Source organism: Melanotaenia boesemani, chromosome 11, assembly GCF_017639745.1.
Source record: "Melanotaenia boesemani isolate fMelBoe1 chromosome 11, fMelBoe1.pri, whole genome shotgun sequence".
NCBI classification, from domain to species: domain Eukaryota; kingdom Metazoa; phylum Chordata; class Actinopteri; order Atheriniformes; family Melanotaeniidae; genus Melanotaenia; species Melanotaenia boesemani.
In genome coordinates, this window is record NC_055692.1 from 8,752,285 (window position 1) to 8,768,386 (window position 16,102).

At 36.8% G+C, this 16,102-nt stretch overlaps 2 protein-coding genes across 2 annotated transcripts; both read left to right on the plus strand.

Annotated features, from left to right (window-relative positions):
• Positions 1 to 728: 728 nt before the first annotated feature.
• kiss1rb (KISS1 receptor b) lies at positions 729 to 5,341 on the plus strand. Its single transcript, XM_041999537.1, has 6 exons — positions 729 to 948; positions 1,283 to 1,407; positions 2,253 to 2,388; positions 2,522 to 2,760; positions 2,843 to 2,995; positions 4,015 to 5,341. The coding sequence occupies exons 1-6, from the start codon at positions 729 to 731 to the stop codon at positions 4,249 to 4,251; spliced, it is 1,110 nt and encodes a 369-aa protein (XP_041855471.1). The 3' UTR covers positions 4,252 to 5,341.
• A 1,552-nt stretch (positions 5,342 to 6,893) lies between these two features.
• psat1 (phosphoserine aminotransferase 1) lies at positions 6,894 to 14,863 on the plus strand. The gene is made up of 9 exons (XM_041999741.1): positions 6,894 to 7,039; positions 8,810 to 8,870; positions 8,973 to 9,042; positions 9,707 to 9,912; positions 11,129 to 11,301; positions 11,412 to 11,581; positions 13,641 to 13,769; positions 14,156 to 14,293; positions 14,439 to 14,863. Exons 1-9 carry the CDS (start codon positions 6,983 to 6,985, stop codon positions 14,539 to 14,541), a joined length of 1,107 nt encoding a protein of 368 aa, XP_041855675.1. The 5' UTR covers positions 6,894 to 6,982; the 3' UTR covers positions 14,542 to 14,863.
• The last annotated feature ends 1,239 nt before the right edge of the window (positions 14,864 to 16,102 follow it).

Consider the following 16,102-nt stretch of genomic DNA (forward strand, 5'->3'; position numbering starts at 1 on the left):
CACTTCATCTTCAGAAGTGTTCGTTCTGCTTAAAGTGGTGGTAAACAAGCTGTATGGCCACCATGACCCACAGCTGCCTCCATAATGCATTCATTTCCATTTTGCTTGTACAGACAAAACATTATGATTCCCCCGATATTGCACTAAATTAACTGTTAATGTGTACATCTCATCAGCTTTGTGGAAAAACATGAAATGTGTGTGCACAATTATTCATTCAATAAAATTTTCCACTCATCCCGTTTAAGTTCAGTTCAAGGTTGGTTGGCCTAAATTAAGGTTGAGCTTTAGCTCAACCAATGAATATGACTTCATTCAAATCCAGGTGCAGCCAGTTTCATAAGGGCACACAGACCTGGGGAATTGCAGGTAATGATGGAGCTTTGGTTTAAAGCTCATCCTAACATGCCGCCTCCCTCCATGCTCATCACATCTGGGGGTCTATATCAGTGCTTTCATCTCAGACCTGCAGAGAGTCGAACATAAGCCCATCACTGTCAAGGAGAGAGAGGAGAGGAATACAACACAGGTAAGTGAAGCTTATCATTCAGAGAGCTTTAAATTAATGGTAGATTTGCATTTAAATAATCTTATGTATCTTTAAGACAAACTAATGTATATAGGATTTAAAAACCACTCTGCTACTGTCTCTTTTTTGTTTTGCATTTGCATCTTTTTTTTTTTTTTTTTGTTTTTTTGTGTGAGTAGGTTGCCTATGATTTGTGGGCATGGTTGCAGAATTAGCCGCCCATCACAGTCCAAACTGTGGGGCTGTATGCAATGACTCTGCAGCTTTGGCGAGCCAAGGGCCTCCGCTGCTGGTCGATGCCTGGTTAGTCCCCACTTTTTTTGGGCTCATCATGCTGGTTGGTCTGGTTGGGAACTCGCTGGTCATCCATGTGGTCACCAAGCATCAGCAGATGAAGACTGTCACCAATTTCTATATAGGTAAATTTTCTGAAATTTTACCTATATAAGCTTTGTGTGTCATTTAGTGCTTTCAGCTACTGGTTTGGTCCTTTTATAAAAAAAAATTTGCAGCAGTTTTAAGGGGTTAGAAATACATCTATCTAGATGTTTTTCTTATGTAAGTGACAGATGAAGATGAAGTAATATTAATCTTAAGACAAATAAACTAACAGAGCTGTTTGAACATGAAGATGTGACACGTTTCCAAAGGCAAAAGCTTCAGAGTCTGCTCGTTTTCCTGAATGCATCTCATGTAAATGTATCTTCATTTTCTTTAGTGTGTTTAGAAATAACTTTTCTTGTTTTCTTTCAGTAAATCTAGCTACGACTGATATCTTGTTTCTGGTTTGCTGTGTGCCCTTCACTGCCACACTGTACCCACTGCCCAGCTGGATTTTTGGAGAGTTTATGTGTGGTCTGGTTAACTACCTTCAACAAGTGAGACACACAAGCTTACCCATTAATGCTGAACAGCGAAGTGCAATATTTCACTCTTTTAAACTGGTGTGTAGATTAGCTAACAGTGGATGATTTTTTATATGTTCTTTGCATATTATGTATACAAAATCAACATAGTTTGTGAAGTGACTGGTAATGTTAAACAGTTAAACAATTGAAAGGCTTTATATATATATATATATATATATATATATATATATATATATAAACATCCAAGAGACAATATATTAACATTAAATATAATATGTTGGGATATGATTGTAATATATTGGATAATAAACAATATATTTTCAATTTTACAATACATAATATGCATGTATTTTATTTTCTGCTTTTCAAGAGAAAGATTCCAGACATGGGATTTAGTTTTCTGCAAAAATATATTATGTTTCATCCATTTATGCTTTTTAGCAGTTTCTATTAGACTGAATTGTAGTTAATTGTTGACTTAGTTGACTTCCAGCGAAGGAGTTTTAGTAATTAAGTGGAATTATTTAACTTTTTTTTACTAATGGTAAAAAAAATGGTACAGTGCTTGAACAAAGAAATGAAGAGCATACCAGTACTCTGTAGAGCTGAAATGGGAATATACAGTGGCAACCACTGACTGGGCAATGATCAGAAGAACTTAAATCTAAAGAAGTTATCTTTGCTCCTTTAACTGTGAATGCAAAATACACTGAATAATATGCTATCATTCAAAGAAAGAGAAAAACAGAATGAGTAAAACATTTAACCGTGAAACTGGGGCACTTTATTGGTTTATGGACTAAATTACACAATTAAACAAAAACAAACCTGTTGCATGTTTGTGTGTTTTTCAGGTGACTGCACAGGCAACCTGTATCACTCTGTCTGCTATGAGTGTGGACCGCTGCTATGTGACTGTCTATCCTCTTCAGTCCCTCCGACACCGCACACCCCGCATGGCTCTGGCTGTCTCCGTGTCTATCTGGATAGGTGTGTTGCAAATACTTCCTAAAATTGTATTGGCCCTAATTCAACAAAAACACCTCTATGGTTTTGATCATCTTTCAGCATTTACTTCATGAATATAAATTTGGAAGTCTCTCACGTCTTCTGTCCTGTCCAGGCTCTTTGCTTCTGTCCATACCAGTGGCTGTGTACCAGCGCCTGGAGTCAGGATACTGGTTTGGCCCTCAGACGTACTGCAGCGAGGTCTTCCCCTCTGCCCTCCTCCAGAGAGCCTTCATCATCTACAGCTTCCTGGCCGTCTACCTCCTCCCCCTGATTACCATCATTGCCTGTTACGCCTTCATGCTCAAGCGCATGGGTCAGCCTAGCGTGGACCCCACTGACAGCAGCTACCAAGTGAGGAGCATTTTTCTGTTTTGCAAAAACTCAAAGTGTGTCGGTTCCTTTCAAAGACATGGCAAAGTCTGCTTTACTCTAGCTCCAGGCTCAGGCAGCGCGAGCAGCGGCAGTGCGCGCTCGAGTCTCCCGCATGGTGGTGGTGATGGTGGTCTTGTTCCTCATCTGCTGGGGGCCCATCCAGGTCTGCATCCTGCTGCAAGCTTTTGGCTTTCGCAGTTACATTCTATACAAGGTGACTTATTCTACATGATGAAAAACTTTTACTGTTACTTTCACCTCATTACCACATAATGAAACTTTAACCTTGTGTAACTAGAAAATTGCCTCTGAGAAATTAACATTCTGGATTCCCCCACCCATAATTAATGTTTTCAATTTTCTTTTTTTAACAGGCCTGCTACTTGAATACGTTTTTCTTAAAATTTTTGCAAAAAGATTGTATTACCAACCTCATTGTTTGGAGAGTGGCCTGAAATTTATATTTTCCCTCTGATGTCAAATCTGTGTAAAAAGTGAATAATACAAAATAAACCCTTTATAATACAAAGATAATACACCAAGTACTGAAACTAAAAATGTTTTATTGTTTAGAGATATTTTCTGGAACTAATGCCAGCAGCCCGTTTAAAAATGTTGAACAGGGTGATATTCTGAACTATGTCACATCTATGCAATGTTTTCCCACTCTTTCTTGATTTCAGCTTTTCAACATATTAAGACTTCTATTGTCACATTGTTTGATTTTTAATTGCAGTGATATCCCTGAGGATATGAAAATATTTTCTTTTAGCTTTAAATAGATATCTCTCTAGATTCTCTAAATCTTTTAATAATATACAACAGATGTTGAAATCAAAAAAGTTCCTTTCATTGGTATTCTGCAAAGCACAGAGAGCTGGAGCATCAAATAAAAGCTGCATTTAATAACTTTTATTCCTTTCAAGGAAGATCTTCCCCTCATATAGACAGTTTGACTCTCTATAACGAACTGACCTTTTAGCTAATTAAGCTAGCTAACTTAGCTATAAGATATTCCAAGTTTCTTAAGCATTAAAAAACTTGTCCATTCTTTTAGTTGCCACTCATTTGTTTTTATTTTTGCTATGTATTGCTGACATAAAGTTTAAATTGACCCCATATTTGAGGTGTGAATAGCAATGGCATTAGTGATAGAAACTAACTCTTCTTTCTTAAGAGTAATAAGAGGGTTCATTGCATGTCATCCAAATCTGCTTTTTTTTCCTTCCACAGCTGAAGATTTGGGGTCACTGCATGTCCTACTCCAACTCCTCTGTCAACCCACTGGTTTATGCATTCATGGGCAATAACTTTAGAAAAGCCTTCAAACATGCCTTCCCTGTCATTTCTCTGTGGCGTATGAGAGGGAGAGTCAGGGTGGCAAATATGGACGCAGAGGATGGGGGAGAGATGGATCACCAGGCACCCAAAGAAGAAGCAGAAATGCACTTTCTTTCATCTGGGTCGTAAAGGCCACCCTGGCCGTTTGGACACTGTGCTCTCATTGTTTATTTATAGCTTGTTCTGAAGATGAGAACAACCTGCTCACCGTGGTATGCATGGACATACAAGCAACACATACAAAGAGAAAGTAGCAACATGGTATGATGGTTCCACATAACTGTTTTTGGCATAGCAGAGAAAGTACTTACTTTAGTAAATGAAAGGTTTCAACATGCACACGAACATACAGTGTCTGTGCCACATGAGTATTTAGAAAGAATGACTCGGATGGTTCCTCTCGTGACTTGTTATACAATTATCTTAATCAAGTTTTTCTGGACTGGTTTGACTGATGCAGCTGGTGTGACTTCTGTCTTATTTGGTATTTCTTAGGCTGGTGAAAAACACTGTACTTCATTTGTTAGTGACAATATTTCTATAGTACAAATTTATGGTTCAAACAATTCTCAGCTTTTACACTGTGAATCTTTTCCGTTTATTCACTTTTATCTCCTGCTCCTTCTGTGATTGTCAATTTTCCAGACTGTCCCATAGTCCTGTTTTCTGCACGTTGTTCTTCCATATCTTTACAAAGCACAGCTTCACATACCTGCTCTTGTATTCATTGTGTAAGCCTGATTATAGCCATTCACATCTGAGATAGAGTCATTTATAGGTAAAACTTGAAGTATGTTTAGTTACATTTAGCCTCCATACAGATAATCTGTACTTTATAGATGACTTACTTGAACATCATATGTGATGTTTGAAATTTACAGAATATCCTAAAACTAATACTGTATCTTTACAGAAACAATGACAGAGCTGCGCTAATTTGTGGAACATCCAGATTCTTGCATTACTGAATTTTTCGTGATTAAATTCGAGTGACATTGGGAATTTGCAGCTAAATGTTGTTACTGCTGTTTATCATTGTTTGAAAGAGATAGTTTGGGAGACAGCGGTAGGCTTTAAAGCAAATTCATGAACTTGGTATCTTAAAATTTCCTACTGCAAAACTTCATCCAGTCAGTTCAGAGGAACTTTGTGGTTTCTATGCTAATTTTATATATTGAAAGATATTTATTCAACAGCCTACCAGGTTATAATGTTGCTAATAGTGATGTGTCAGCTGAAAATAGAGTGTTATTGTATGCCTCAAGCTTTTTAAAGCCATTTGGTTCAGTTTCATGGATTGAATGATTAAAGGAAATGTTCACAATCATCAATATTGTAGAAAAGATCCAGTGTCTGCATTATATGTAAAATTGTATTGTACAAAGATTATTTTTAAGGGTTGGCAATTCTAGTGTAATTTTTCCATCATTCAGCTGTAAGGAGAACACGAACACAGTCTTATAAAACACCAAGAGAGGATTTAATGCAAATTAATTCAAAGTCAAACAGCTGAGCAGCTCCAAGCTTCACTCTTTTTCATTTTTTACTGCAAATGATTGAGTATAAAATGGAATAATCCCAAAATGATACAACAAAGTGTTTGGGGAAAAACAAGGAACATCATGCAAAAGTTTAGTTGCCCAAGATATTTGAGCTCTTATAACTTTGACCAAAATCACCAACCTTCTTAGGTTGGTGACTTTGGTGGAAGTCTTAGGACCTTCTTAGGACCTTCATGAAGATTAAAAGCTGTACAGACATCACACTTTCCATAAACAGAAAAAGAAAATGGACAGAAGTTAAACAAGGTTTAACCATGATTCTTACAGTATCCCAAACAGAACATCATAAAAAGTTTGGACAGATTTAGGAAGAAATTATTCTGTGGGGCACAGGGGTGGAGTGATTATGCTATGGGTTAAGTTACATTGTTTTGTTAGTTCAAGAGTCTTGTCAGCAGAAGTCAATTTGCTGTAAATGTTCAACTCAAAATGTCTTGTATTTTATGATAAGGTGCCTTTATTCTTATTTTTTAAAAAAAAAATCCCAACTAATTTTGAGCCAATACAAACCAGTAACAAGCTCTTACCCCATTAAAAGATGTCTTTTTGTTTGATACAAGATGATGGGATTGAAATTAAGGAATATTTGGCTTCTTTAAAGCTGTGTTTTTGATGTATATATTTAAATGGTCTAGATCAGGGCTATTCAATTTGGTATCACGAGGGCCGTAATCCTGCAGGTTTTCAATGTTTCTCTGCTCCAACACACCTGACGCAAATTAAATAGATCCAAGTTCTGCCCAATGACTCATTAAACTGAGTCAGGTGTGTTGGACTTGGGAAAAACTGAAAATCTGCAGGTCTGTGGCTGTTGTAGGACTTTAATTTTGTACCCCTGGTCTAAGTTTTGTAAAATAATAAGCTGATTATTATAAATAAAGTGGTCATTTAATGCAACAGTAAAGTAAAATTCATACAAACAAACATCTGATAATATAAATATAGATTTTTTTTTACAAAAAAAATTGTTTACTTTGGATGATCCAACACTAAACACCTTTAATCACTGCTGCACAATTATCCTTAATTTTATAATAAGAGAAAAACTTGCTTTGATTTAATTTTAAACTTATTGTTGAAACAATCCTAGGATTTCCAAGTCTATAGTCTATAGTGGCAAAATCAGCATTAGTTTCTTAGTTAAGTGTGCAAATTTACGAGCATTCACTGAACGCAACATTTTCTGCTCGCATCATTGGTGACGAGCAAGAGCCGAAGAAGAGGCAGACTTCATTCTCTCTGCAGTTCGCGGACACAAATAACATCCAGCTTCTGCACACAGACACTTGTTTTACATCATGGATCAGAAACAAACAATCAACTTTGGCGCAGGACCCGCAAAACTCCCCAAATCTGTAAGTTTATAATCTCCAGTTTGTGGCTGTGGGTAAATACGCGGGCATGCTTCCAAAAATACTCGCAAAATAATAATAGGAAACCAGCTCGAAGAGAAATACCAGCATTTTTTTGGCACAAGTTTTTGCAGATGCGAATTTCAGAAAGTTTTAGATTTTGTAGAGTTTTGTTTCTCTTAAACCAACAGCCGCATTTAACCAGCATTTACTCATCTGTCGTGAAAATCTGTTGGTTCTTCTTTTATTATACTAGACTGGAATGCAGTTGTGTGTGAAAGATGACTTGTTCCTAAATGCCATGGAAGGTTTTACATTTGGCAGCGGCTCCAGCAGACTGAAAACTGCGTGTAGAGTTGCATCAGCCTCGGTCGTTCATTCTTTCCTACAGAAACCTGTTCCTTTGTGCTGTACTGGCAGCAGCAGATTCAGCCTCTAGATGGCAGAAAATAAATCTCAGCTCTCATCGGATTTTCTGGTTAATTTAACAACCATGTAGAAATAGTTTTATCTGGCAACTGATTTGTTGTTTTGTGCTTCATTTTTGGATATTATAGTAAGCCACTAGCGAAAAGTGTTGCTGCTCTATCTGGAGTTTTGTAGATTTAAGTAAAAAAAAAAAAAAAAAAAAAAAGCATTATGTTGTGATCCATATGCAAACCAAAAACGAAAAAAAGTCATTATCACCAGACATAACAAATACTATGGCTCACCATGGCAGGAGCAGTTTAATCAGCAGTGTTAGAAATATAAATTCATATAATTGTGGACCATGAAAACTAAACTTAAGACAAAAGTAAGGAAATTATTGTTTGTTTTATTTATTTCTTTGTTGTAAGAACATGCCTTAGCAATAAATCTTACCCTGTTGCAAAGCCTGTTTATTTCCCTTTTTAAATATGCTACATTTGCAAAGAAAATGCATTTGTGGGATGGACAGTTGAGTATGTGGGTTGGGCCAATGGAAAACTTGCCAAAACTTATTTGCCAATGTCAACCAGCTTATTAAACTCTTATTATAACTGCAAAGAAACATGGTTACAGTGAAGACAATAATCCACCAAACAAACATTTTCTTACTTTATTTATATAACTAATTTGTTTTTTTTTTTACTCATTCATCTTTTGTCTGACTTTAATTGATTTTAGAAGTAAACTCTGAGATCATGCTGCACTTCCATCTGGTTAGGTTTGACTTTTAAATGGGTCCAAACAGTTTGGGAATCTCTTTCAAAAACATTTTTCATGATAGTTGTCTCAGTCATCATTAGTTTCAACAAAACTCACATTCAGGAGAACACCATGGAGCTTTCCCCAGTGCCTAGTGCTTTTAATTAGTTGATCAACAAATCACTAAAGATTTTAATTTTTGTTACTAATTAACCCATTTTTAAAGCAAAAATATAGAAAATGAGCTGGTTCAACGTCCTTGAGTTTAACTGTTTCTGGTTTTCTTTATATTATGAGAAAGAAACATGAATCCTTTGCGTTTTGATGCATCAGTGAATAAAGGAAAACACTGGAAAATTGTGATTCTTTTCTGGTGTTGTTCAAACCTAATGGTTAGTTTATGGTAATATATCTGATAGATTAATCAGTAATAATAATAAATGGAATCCAGCCTCACATTAAACTCTATTTCCTAAGACAAATGCTGAACACGTTTGTTGATACCCAAACATAATTTTTCAAACTTACTAGTAATATCTACTAAGTCATTATAAATGATGTAATTTGTCATGGAAAGATGCTTAGTATGGGCTTTTGTTTCAGGTGCTGTTTCAAGCACAGAAAGAACTTCTCAGCTACAGCGGCATCGGTATCAGTGTTCTTGGTGAGTAAAAGTTGCATTTAAACAACCATATTTGATTCATCATTCATAATTTTTAACGACAAGGGGATTTAATTGCCTTATTTTTAATTTTGTTCAAATCAGAAATGAGTCACAGATCATCAGACTTCAACAAAATCATCAACAAGACAGAGAGTCTCCTGCGAGAGCTGCTGTAAGTAAATTATTTTACTTTCTTATTCACTGTTTCCACCCTGAACCTGCTCTATTATCTTCGATCTATAAGTTAAGAAAAATCTGCTAAATGTGACAAGTTTGTTTGGGTTAACGTCATATTAAGTACATACTGTCACATTACATTCACACTACTATTATGTTGGATCTAGGGGTTGCTAAGACAAAACATGAAAATGACATATCTACCTCAAGTCTCAAGTAGTCACAGAGACACTGTTAAGATATAACAATATTAAGTTTTATTTACAAAGAAAATGAGGCATCATAAGGTCTAAAATAGAATTCAAAATGACTTCAGGGTGGACCAAGGCCAAAATAACTAAACTAAGAAAAACAGGAGGTAATCTATATTAAATTAAAATAAAAGAAACTATAACTTACTCCCCTAGTCTAACAAAACAGCCCACTGCTGTAAAATGTTAGGTTAAAAATGCATCAAGTTACTGCAAATGTTTGGTTGGTAGGAGAGTGGAGCTGTCCTAGAAGAGCCAATCCTCCATGCACTAATCACGGCCCGGCCCCTGCTTCAGCCATAGCAGTCACAACACCGCTTATCACCTGTGCACTGACATGTTTCAGTTTTGCAAACTGGATCTTCGTTTTGTACAGATTGTTTGACACAGTGACGTCTGTCTTCACAGAAATATCCCAGACAACTACAAGGTACTCTTTCTGCAGGGTGGCGGGTCTGGACAGTTCAGCGGCGTTCCTCTCAACTTGATTGGCCTTAAAAAAGACAGGTGCGCCGATTACCTGGTGACAGGCACCTGGTCGGCAAAGGCGGCTAAAGAAGCAGAGAAATACGGCAAAGTGAACATTGTCCACCCGAAGCTGGACAGTTACACGAGTAAGTGTGCTTGACAATGTGTCTTAATGCTTTTTGTGTAATTACAAAATCAGACTAATATTGGATCTTTTGGCTATTCTAACTTAAATAAATATAAAAAAAAAGGAAAGAAGAGTTGGTTGTTGTCATTCAGGCTGCATTAGTGTAGCCCCGCTATAAAATCTGGCAGCATATCCAGGCGGTTGCGTAATAAACAATAGGGCAGACTACCAATAAAAGACTCTGGTATGCCAGCAGCCTTTTCCACATGGTTGTGTCTGAGTAAGGTTTTCAGAGAGGCTCTTGTTTAAATTCATGAGAAGAAAGTTTGAGAACTCTTTAAAATGATCTATATTTCAGCATAAATATCTGCTAAAACTAAGATCAAAGTTTCACACAACTCTAGAAAATGAATAAAAGAGAGCCCTAGAGTAGCTTCTCCCACAGTGGCTAATGCTAATGAGGCTAATAACAGGAGAACAATGAAAAACAATGACGTGAATGCCAAATAAAGAGCAGGCAGACAAAACGGAAAGATACTTGTGTTTTGTGGACAGGTGATACCAAAATGGAACATTTATTTTTGTGCTATGGCTATGTTTGATAATAATAAAAGACTCCAGTATAAAAAAAATCCTCCCCTGGAACATGGTGATGGTAACCTCTTACCATGTGATGATCTCTGTGATGGTAGTGTCTTGGTCTGATCCTGCTTTGCTGCATCTGGGCCATTATGGCTGTATATCACCACCTCCTCTACAGCATAAAGCAACATGACTTTAACCTTAAGTACACATGTTATTTTCTTCAAAGAAAAGTTAAACAAGAATAAACTCAGTGTTGTAGAGATCAGTGTGCTGAGCTTGACCCAGCAGGAATGTTTCAGTGTGTTTTTTATGTGTGGAAACCTACCATGGATGAGAGGTCTAAAATTCCCCCAGAAATGTGTTTTTTTTACATTTGATATTCAGAAAAAATAGAGTTTTTCTGGATGTCTGGACCAAAAACAATTGCTACATTGACCAGCACATACAAATTCTGCACCAAAAATAACCAGTAAGACAAAACAGCCTCTTCATTTTAGGTGTGTTTTTACAAGTTGTGGTTGGATTGTCGTGAGGTTATTAGTTTTTGAACAGCTTGGTCTCAATGAGCTACTGGCAGGAGCGACAGTCTTTAATGTGAAGTAAGTTTCTTTCTTCTGTTGTTTTTCCTGTTTTGTTCTTGCGCTCCCTAGAAATTCCCGATCCCAGCAGCTGGACCCTGAACCCCTCAGCCTCCTACGTGTACTACTGCTGCAACGAGACAGTCCATGGTGTGGAATACAACTTCACGCCTGAGACAAATGGGGTGGTCCTCGTCAGTGACATGTCCTCCAACTTCCTGTCCCGGCCTGTGGATGTGTCAAAGGTGAACAATAAAGCAGAAAACTTCTAAAAATTGATCTTGCCAACTGGCTTGAAAATATTTATTTATGCATTATCTACATGTATTTTAATGTCTACTCTTGCATTGTGTAGTTTGGGCTCATTTTCGCGGGGGCTCAGAAGAACGTGGGTTGTGCCGGAGTGACTGTGGTTATTGTGCGAGAGGACTTGATAGGCCACGCTCTGAAAGAGTGTCCCATTGTCCTGGACTACAAGGTGCAGGCTGAGATGAACTCCCTCTACAACACACCACCATGTTTCAGGTAAACCCTTAGCTGTGTTTTAGGCTACTAGCATCTCTGATTCATGTAGTTTCAGGATTTTAAACATATCATCACCGACTAAGTAGAAGATGTTTACTGATTTCTGTTTATTTTTTAAATAATTTTCACCATTTTTTTTTACAAGACTAAACACTTGTTTGCTCTTTTGCTAATAGCAGACTTTGTAGCTGATCATGTTTATATGAACGAGCATTGGGAATAAAAATGTCAAAATGATATGTTAAGGTTTTACAGTAGGTAGGGGTTTGTGTACTGGACCATTTCTTCATTTAGAATCACTTTCTAGATTCTTTACTGGTTGCCTGGCAACCTCATGGATACCATTAGATCCTCTAACACCACAGCTTTTGCCTAATGTGAAGTAAACAGACATGTGAGGATTATTAGTTTCTCCCACGTAAGCAGCAGGAGAACTTGCCCTATCTTCTCTGTCAATGCCAAACAGCTTACTCTGCTACTGACTCTCATTTAGTGTTGTTTATTGAAGTGTTCAATAGGGTTGAGGTCAGGATGGCTCCACTTCTAAATTCTCGAGGTCATCTCTGATAAATCCCTCTCTGTGAAGGCAAACATTGTCATCTTGGAGGACAGAGACTGTAGAGATGTGGTATTACAGCTGGTTTCAGAATCTCATCTCCATATTTCTGCATTGAGATTGCCTTGAAAACCCTTCTTTTTCCTGTGAGGGAGATTCTGCCCCACACCATCACACTTCCTCCACAAAAGCTGCTACCCTATTGGTGCAGCAATCAGCATAGCATTCCCTGCATCTCCTCCACACTTTGACCTAGGGCTGGGGGATATGGCCTAAAAATAAAATCTCAGATTTTTTATAACCAAATCTGATTTCCAATTTTAATTGTTTTTTTTTTCTTTTACAAAACACAAATAAACTTATTAAAAACATTTATTTGTTTATATGGATGAATGCCAGCAAAAATAAAGCATATAATGTCACAGCTTTTCCACCATATAAACAACTTCATATCTTACATAGAAATATGCGACACAGTGCATCCGCAATCTCTTTCCATCTGGATCCTTATCATACAGGATCCACTGCAGAAATAATTCCCCTGTTAACAAGGGTTTGTGGGTTAAGTTGACTTCTGCATCTCATAGAGAGCAGCATTTCTCACTGCAAGGGTTGCTTCACTGAAAATCTGTCAGACAAACACTGTTCTGGTGTGGAGGGAGGGCTAAGTCTGCTGCTAACTAACTATGGAAAAAAAATCCAGATTTTCATAAAAATAAATCTCCAGAAATGGAAAATTCGATTTATTGATTTTATCGATTAATTGTCAGCCCTACTTTGACCCTATGATCCGTCTGTCATAGACAGTCTTGATACAATGCTGAGCGTAAAATTCCTCCACATGTCCAGGTTTCAGTGCACATGTTGTTTCATAGGTGCAATCTGAACCCTTTAGGACTATGTGTCAACTCAGGATGGATTAAAACATTTCCCAACTGTTCCTTTGCTCTTACGAAATCCTGATTTTATAACTGGCATGTTATCTGACAAAATAACTTTTAACTTACTTAAAGAATAATTTGTACAGCGAATGTGGCTATACTTGCATGAATAATGAACTGCAGAGTAAGTTTGAAGCAACAGAATATCTTGAACCATTTTCTTCTTTCATTCTTTATCTATTTTATATCATCTCTTTGTTTTTATTGCCTATTAAGTAGCTTTTTTATTTTTTCTAGTAATGAAATTTGATAGGATCATCCCCCTTCTGGCTTTAGCTAATTTTCAACCAGTCAGTATTAGACCTACTTGTAGCATCATCTCCAAGGCTTACATGTTGCTGTTGCCCCTCCTATGTTGCTTTCATACCCATAAACCCATAATCATTCACTCTGTGGGAGAAAGAGCAATATATACCCGTAACACTAACCCTAATGCTAACCATGAATCATACTTAAATTTGACAAAATATCAAATGATTTTGTTCAGGATGTTTTTACAATGTTTCAGAGTAGAATCCTAAAATTAATTTTTTTCTGTTTTCCTTCTTTTTACTGGGTTCAGCATCTACATCATGGCCCTGGTTCTGGAGTGGATCAAGAATAACGGTGGCAGCGCTGCCATGGAGACGCTCAACAAGCAAAAGTCCTCCATGATTTATGATATTATCAACTCTTCTAATGGTTTTTATGTGTAAGTATGACATCTTCAGTTTAAAAGGCAGCAATTCAATTAAATGTTTTTTTTTTGTTTCTTTTATATAAGAACGATTATTTCCGTCGACGATAAAGACTTTAGGACTATAACTCTACCCAAATCAGAGGAAAATATTGTGCAGCAGCCTGCTGTAACTGACGGTTTATAAAATGAATATGGAAATACAAAAGTCTGCAACGCCAAGAGAACACCTGATGATTTGGTATCCCAGCAGAACTGAGCGCTGTGGCCTTAAAGTGCCCTTGAGGTGGTCAGGAGAGTGCTATTTTTCACATCTTCTTTTGAAAAAAAGGAAGTAATAAAAAGAGCTCAAAGAGAGAAAAAAAAACAAGAACTACTTGCTGATGTGTCCATTTATTCAGGTGTCCTGTGGACATGGCCTGCCGAAGCCGCATGAATGTACCTTTCCGTGTGGGAAAGAAGGAAGGAGACGAAGCCTTGGAAAAGCAGTTTCTGGAAGGTGCATCCAAACGTGGAATGATTTCACTCAAAGGACACAGGTCAGTTTTAAATACATAAACGTCATGTTTGTTCCAATGACCAACTCTGGACACTGAATTTCTTCAACTTGTGTGAAGTTGTCCATTAATTTTGTCTTAGTTTTTCTTTCCATCTCCAAACATGGCCATCTTGCTCCCTCTGCAGGTCAGTCGGAGGAATCCGTGCATCTCTGTACAACGCTGTGACCCTGGAGGACACCGAAGCCCTGGCTGACTACATGAAAGAATTCCTCAAAGAGCACCAATAAAACCACCAGCACGCTTAAAGGCACATGATGTCACATAGTGGCACTTCTGAATTTAGAGCAGTTTTTAAAAAGAAATAACATAAAGCTAAAAAGTTATTTTGTTGACTCCTCTTTGATGTGCAAAGTGCATCTTATTTTGTTAGCACACATTTCTTGTTCCTCATAAATATAAACCACTTCTTTATCATATAAATGTTTTTTAAAGAATTACTCTTCTAATTTGTTGACTAACTTTTCTTTAATGTACATACTCAAAGAAATGACTGATGTTTGTTAAAAAAGAATTTACATTCCAATAAATCTAACTTGAAAATGCATTTAATTTTATGGCTTAAGGGCTGTTTTTACATTGTATCATATTTGGTAATTAAACCCTTTATTAGTAACATAAATGAACCAAGATGCACAGTGCTGGCCTGGTTTTTGTTTTGTGGGGATTTTTAATCAATAATAGTTGAAAAATATAGATTTTGATCAAACCTTTACTCATGCAGATAGTTTTGGTTTATATAAACAGATGAGTAACTTTGCTCTTTTGGGGCCTCATGCTTCTGCTGTGATGTTAGTTGCACATCCGACCGCTATATGGTTGCATTGCTTCTGCTGCAGCAGAGTTGCAACTTTAAACAAGAGGATCCCCATTTTTCATCTTGCTGTCATTTTACTTTTTAAAATTATGTAAACTATGAGGACAAGTGGAGTTCTTGCCTGTGATGTTAAGGAATAATTTCCTGCTACTTCACTGACAGCACAAATTGCTCAGTATGTAGGGGAGAACAGGTCTACAAAACATCAGCAGGGTGGCAGGATGGCGAGAAGACTGTCTTCCATCTTGATGTCCAGAGGCCAGATCCCTGCTGCATTTGCTGTGCTGAGGCTGTTCATCAGCATGGCACTGCAGTGTGTTTGACCCTGACTTTCCACCTCCCCGGAGGAGAAGGTAAAGAGACTGCAGGTAGCAAAATGAGAATTTTTATTAGACATCGGTGATGTAATGTGGCCTAAAGTGGTACTAAAACTACAACATGTTTGCAAACATATTTCAAATTGATATGCCTGTCATGGTGGGATGATTTAACAGTGTTTGCTTTTTTTTCTTTTCCAAATGTTTTTTTGAGCATCATAAGCAGCTTACTTAATATTTATGAAAAAAAAAAAACTCTTTAAAGTCTCTATAGAAACACTACATTACAACCCATCAAAGACATAAAATAATTATGATTTGGATGGATTTAACAATTTTTCCCATTTTTCATAACTATATATAATGATAGAAATCCACAAATATGCATCTACTGTATGCTACACAGAAATTAATAATAATAATAATTTCTAGTTATTGCAGTATTTGAGTATTTGAGGTAAAATGAAGTGGAATGAGTTGCTTTTACACTAAATAACCTCTAGGTGGAAGTGTTTGTCAAAAAAAAAAAAAATAGTTTTTTTTGTTTGCTTTATCAAAAGCCATAAAACATGTCTTCTTGCATAGTGTTATATTTTTTCATCCTCTAGATTTAATTAAGCTTAAATTGCACAGAATAAAAAAAAAGAAATTGCGTTG